This window comes from Hordeum vulgare, chromosome 2H, assembly GCF_904849725.1.
Source record: "Hordeum vulgare subsp. vulgare chromosome 2H, MorexV3_pseudomolecules_assembly, whole genome shotgun sequence".
Taxonomy (NCBI): Eukaryota; Viridiplantae; Streptophyta; class Magnoliopsida; order Poales; family Poaceae; genus Hordeum; species Hordeum vulgare.
Window position 1 is genome coordinate 180619508 of NC_058519.1, and position 6420 is coordinate 180625927.

The 6420-nt window shown below is 50.2% G+C and overlaps 1 protein-coding gene across 1 annotated transcript; it reads right to left on the reverse strand.

Moving 5' to 3' along the window:
* Window positions 1-1956: 1956 nt before the first annotated feature.
* On the reverse strand, window positions 1957-5284 carry LOC123425745 (putative mixed-linked glucan synthase 1). Its single transcript, XM_045109461.1, is given in 4 exon segments — window positions 1957-2947; window positions 2950-3781; window positions 4135-4870; window positions 4979-5284. Coding segments are annotated over 4 exon segments (2616 nt in total). The 5' UTR covers window positions 5224-5284; the 3' UTR covers window positions 1957-2144.
* Between the last annotated feature and the right edge of the window lie 1136 nt (window positions 5285-6420).

The window sequence follows — 6420 nt, forward strand, 5'->3', positions numbered from 1 at the left end:
AAAAATTTCCTACGCACATGAAGACCTATCATGGTGATGTTCATCTACGAGACGAAGATTGGATCCACATACCCTTGTAGATCGCTAAGCGGGAAGCGTTAAGAAACACGGTTGATGTAGTGGGACAACTTCGTGATTCAAATCACTGTCGTCCCATGATCCGTTCCGATCTAGCGCCGAACGGACGACACCTCCGCGTTCAGCACACGTACAGCTCGATGACGATCTCGACCTTCTTGATCTAGCAAGAGAGCCAGAGAAGTAGTTGAGTTCTCCGGCAGCGTGACGACGCGCCGGTGGTGCTGATGATCTACTCCTGCATGGCTTCGCCCGAGCTCTGCAGAAATCCGATCTAGAGGAAGAACTACGTGGTATAGGTTTGAGTTGCACGTGGCAAAGTTGTGTCTCAAAAGCCCTAAAACCACCAGTATATATAGGAGGAGGGGAGGGGCTACCCTTGGGGCTCAAGGGAGCCCCAAGGGCGCCGGCCGATGGGAGGAGGTGGACTCCCACCCCAATTCGGTTTGGGGGAAGGAGTCCACTCCTTCCTTCCCATCTCCCTCTTTCCTTGTTTTTTCTTTTCCTTCGGTTTTTCCACTTGTGGCGCCATAGCCCTTTTGGGTTGGCCTCACCAGCCCACTAAGGGCTGGTGCGCCACCCTAGGGTTACTGGGCTCACTTCCGGGTGGGTGGGCCCCTCCCGGTGAATACCCGGAACCCATTCGTCACTCCCGGTACAGTGCCGGTAATGCCCGAAAACATTCCGGTGATCGAATGAAACCATCCTATATATCAAGCTTCGTTTCGGAACCATTCCGGAAACCCTCGTGACGTCCGTAATCTCATCCGGGACTCCGAACAACCTTCGGTCACCAACACATATAACTCAACTATACTAAAACGACATCGAACCTTAAGTGTGCAGACCCTGCGGGTTCGAGAACTATGCAGACATGACCCGAGACACTCCTCGGTCAATATCCAATAGCGGGACCTGGATGTCCATATTGGATCCTACATACTGTACGAAAATCTTATCGGTTGAACCTTTGTGCCAAGGATTCATATAATCCCGTATAACATTCCCTTTGTCCTTTGGTATGTTACTTGCCCGAGATTTGATCGTCGGTATCCCTATACCTATTTCAATCTCGTTACCGGCAAGTCTCTTTACTCGTTCCGTAATACAAGATCCCGTGACTTACACTTGAGTCACGTTGCTTGCAAGGCTTGTTGTGATGTTTTTTTACCGAATGGGCCCCGAGATACCTCTCCGTCACATGGAGTGACAAATCTCAGTCTTGACCCATGTCAACTCAATGGACACCTTGGGAGATACCTTTAGAGCACCTTTATAGTCACTCAGTAACGTTGTGACGTTTGATACACACAAGGTATTCCTCCGTGTCAATGAGTTACATGATCTCATGGTCATAGGAATGAATACTTGACACGCAGAAAACAATAGCAACAAAATGACACGATCACATGCTACGTTCATAGTTTGGGTCTAGTCCATCATATGATTCTCCTAATGATGTGACCCACTTATCAAGTGGCAACACTTGCATATGGTCAGAAAACCTTAACCATCCTTGATCAACTGGCTAGCCAACTAGAGGCTTGCTATGGACATTGTTTTGTCTATATATCCACACATATATCTATGCTTTCATTCAATACAATTATAGCATGGATAATAAACGATTATCTTGAAACAGGAAATGTAATAATAACTATTTTATCATTGCCTCTAGGGCATATTTTCAACAATAGGCACTAGAGAGCACAAACCACATACAATTTTTTCAGAAGAAGAGATAGGTACATTTATACTCGAACATGAGGGGGCTTAAAAAGCAACATCTCGATCAGGAATTGACCCACAGTCGTGTCTGTTAGTACTCCATGGCAGGCTAAAAAGGTACTAGCAGATTGCTAGAGTTGTTCTTAGTTCTCACCAAAAGAGCACAAGCCGCACTTCAGTTTTTTTCCAAAGAAAAGATAGGTACATTTATACTCTACTAGAGTAGAGGAGTGGCACACAATGACCAGTTCTCATGCTATATAAGTAGACATGAATACACACACTCAAATTATTGCAGTGACTCTGGCTGTACTTGTAAAAAAAAGAGCCGTACGTGTCTACCCAGATGGCCCGGTCAGCGATGCTTCACCAAGAGAAGCTGCAACTTCTGAAAAATCAGTTGGGTAGGGATCATGGAAGGCGACATACACGAGCCCGACGGCGCCAATGGCCATGATCAACATGACGAACAGGATGATGGGTCTCTTCCCCCATTTCCCCATGATCCCGAGCGCAAACGGGTAGAGGAGCACGAGGATCCACACGTTGAACACCATCCCGAGCAGCACGTGCCGCGCCTGGTCCGTGAAGAAGCCCCACGCTGCTGCCTTGCCTATCGCTGCCCCGACAGCCGCGACGTTCACGATGAGCACTGCGACCGTCGGGAACAGCAGCGGCACCCACCGCACCGTGTACAGGTCGGCGAACTTGTCGTTGGAGCAAGCGTCCGTCTGCTTGGATGTGAGCCTGAAGTATATCCCCTTCCCCGTGACAAGCTTGAGCGCCATGTAAAGCACCGCCGTCGGGTACACGCCCGTCGCCCCGATCATGTAGAACTGCTCGTTGCGGCACCAGTCGAGCAGCGTGATCCCCGCCCATTTCACCTCGAACATGCCGATCACGTGAATCATCGCTATGACGCCGACGAGGTACATGATGTACGTGCCGAACGGCCTCTGGATGTAGAACTGCTCGGAGAAGAGCCACATGACGGGGAAGAGGTTGTAGGCCAGGATGAACACCGTGACGATCGGGTAGGTCGACATGTTGAGGTACGCGACACGCTGCAGAGGGTGGATACGGCGGCCGGCCATGAGAGCGTTGCTGTGGGAGAAGAACATCTCGAGGGTGGATACGGCGGCCGGAGCACCTGGTAAAGGCGCTCGGTGAGGTTGATCGGCGCTGTTCCGCGGAAGGCGGCCGGCTCCATGGAGCAATACATGGAGCGCCACCCCTGCCGGTGCATGCGGAATCCGGTCACCACGTCCTCCGTCGCGATGTTGTACACCCACCCAACGTCTCTCCCCCATGAGGTCCCGTCCTCGTAAGCACACGTCATCAGGGTAGCCAGGTCATTGCTGAGTGCCTCGTCGACCAACACCGGCGTGATAGACCGCTCTTGGATTGCGCCGTCCGGCATGGAATTGATGAAAGACGTCGAGCTACCGAACTCATAGGTCTTACCTACAAGCTTGATGTTCTCCGCTCTATAACGTGGTGGCTCCATGCCATAGAGCGTGACACGACGGAACATGGTGCCAGTGCCGAGGTAGGAAGGCCCTTGAAGGCCGTTGAGGGAGAGCATGGTACCGTCGAAGAAGACACGGTTGTGGTTGGCGTAGCGGTCCGTCGGGTCGACGTCGTCGAAGCGCTGCGGAAACTGGACGAAGGCCGTGTTCTGACCGTCGCGAGGGTCGAGCATGAAGCACATAGGGGCGCGGAGAGCTTGCGTGTTGTTGATGTAGTGGTCGCAGTCAAAATTGACGACGAATGGCGCGTTGGAGAGCAACGCCGAGACACGGAGCATCACGTTCATGGCGCCTGCCTTCTTTTGGTGGTTATAACCGGGGCGCTTCTCCCGGGACATGTAGACGAGCATGGGCAGCCTCGTGTCAACGTTGCTGAAGTCAAGTGGATTGTCAGTGCTCGCCGGAGACCCCAGTTGCGGTTTGCAACTAGGATGGCTTAGTATGACCTGCCAAAAAAAAATGTTAATGCAAAGCTTGTTTTATCGAATAAATTTGAGAAAATGATAGGTCTCAGACTCCCAGTCATCCCATTGTTTTTTGTTAGTTTACTCTCAGTACTTGAGAAGATTATTCATTTTGATTTGCTCTCAAGATCAATTAATGGGTGCGTGGATGTTCTTTTTTATTAGTGTACAAGTCTAAAATTAAAGAATTTCTTATTTTCATTATGATGCCCTTTCCTTTTCGTTTTAAGCCACCAAATCACTATCCAACGACTAATCTCGTGGACTGAGCTTTAAGACTGAGATCTGTCGCTAGACTCATAAATTATGAGGAAGGTGCAACCTATAAGTTTTACCTGAACAATTCCAGCATGTTGTCCTCTCCGGTGGTTCTCAACCTGCTCAATCCACGTACCAGGCCATTGTGTCCCATCAGCCATCCAGGTTGCACGCACACCATCTCCTTTGTTGCTCGAGTTGTACGCATCAGATCTTTGGCGGATGGTGGTGGACAGGGAGTCTATCCTCACCTTGAACTCATCATACTCTCTGCGCACACGCCTATGCTCCCTCATGAATTCTCCAGCCATACTCCCGACGTACGGCTGCGTTTTCATCCCAAAGTAGTTCTCGGGGGACCTTGGCTCGACACAGTGCTTCCGGCAAAAAGGGACCCACATCACCGCGAAATTGGCCACTTCGATCATGGCCTCGTAGTGCACCAACGTGCCGCCGTCGTCTGAGAGGTAGCAGGCGTACTTATCGACAGGGTAGTCGGTGGCGAGGATGGAGAGTATGGTGTTCACGGTGTACAAGATGGGTTCGTCCACGGGGTCCACGGTGGTGACGAAGATGTCGATGCCTGGCAGGTTGGCGTCGCCGGAGGAGCCGCACTGGTCGGCGAGGGCGGCCAGGTCGGGGACGCGCTTGATGGGGTTGAGCTTGGGCAGCTGGTTGAGGAGCCATGAGAAGCCGAACCAGACGTCGGCGACCATGGACGTGGCCCAGAGCCACATGCCGTCGTGGTTCTTGTGCTTCAGGCGCCACGCGAAGAACGCGACGACGGCGACCAAGCGCACGAGGATCATGAACCTGGTACAAAACGACAGCCGTCCGAGTTCAGAAGCGTAGCGGTACGGGAACAGCATGCATGCTTGCATGCAGGCAGGCTAGCTATAGAAGAATGGCGCGCAGACGGACCTGTAAGGATGGAGGATGCTTCCCTTGACCTTCATGGTCCGGAACAGCGGCGGCCGGTCGCCGTTGCCGGCGCTGGCTCCAGACGCGTCTCCCTCAGCCGCGGCCACCCACACATCGTCCTTGGCATCGATGGCCCGCTTGGCCGCGGGGGAGTCTGCTGCTAGGCTGGCGCGCCCGCTCTCGGCATTGCCGTCCGGGGCCTCGACGCGGAGAGCGTTGGCTCGGCGAGTGACTGCCGGGGCCATAGTGTAAGTGCCTACGTGCGACTAGCTAGACAGCTGATTTCCCTGCCTTTTTCGTGTCGACCAGATGCTTGCCAGGCGAAGGATTATATAGGGACTGCTGTGCGGAGCGCTAGCTAGTCGCTATTGCTCGTAACCATCGGCTGCAAATACTGCAACTGGAAGCCGCCGTACGTACGGTGGTGCGCTTTTGTTCCGTCTGGTCATACCGCACCGCCGCAAGAACCATTTTCCGAGTTTTGACGGATCAAACACAACCGACCAAAACTCACCTCACACATATATATATTATTATTGGTATAATATTTATTTTAACATGGTACACACATAAGCGCTCATATACATGCACATACACTCACCTCTATGAATACAGACACGTACATCATATCCCTATGAGCACCTTCGAAAAAACGAGACGGCATATCATCATAAAATTTACGTAGTCATCGTAGGTGCATCGTCGTCGACAGGAACGTCTCCTTTCACTGAAAGTGTATCACCGGAAATTCTAAAATAAATCTAGAAATAATGCAAGCACCAGGACTTGAACACTGATGGAATGAGAATTCCGCTCTTCCTCTAACCATCCAACCATACGTTGCTTTGCATTATTAGTATACTTCCTCCGTTCCTAAATATAAGACCTTTTAGAGATTGTACTATAAACTACATACGGATGTACATAGACATATCTTATAGTATAGATTCACTCATTTTGCTCCGTATGTAGTCTCCTAATGAAATACCTAAAAGGTCTTATATTTTGGAACGGAGGGAGTAACATATACTTCATCCATTTCTAAATATAATTCTTTTTAAAGAATTCACTAAAAAACTACATACGGATGTATATAAACATATTTTAGAACATAGATTCACTTTTTTTGCTTTGTACGTAGCAAAATCTTTAAAAAGATTTATATTTAGAAACGGAAAAATAGTATGTAGTATACGTACATATATCTGTATTGGTATGGAGTGACATATTTAGGAAAAACGTGTACGCTTGCAATTAGTAGAAGTGAAGATATGGCTCCGTGTCACAGAAGAAAACCAGCTGGAAGGAAAGGTACCGGAGAACGACGACATTGTGTTGCCAAGGTGTGCGCGCATGAATCAACTGGTTATTATACACTGTCCCACTGCGGATGCCCGCGCTCTCAATTTACACTCCTCACTCAGGAGTTGTTGGCTTTGGTC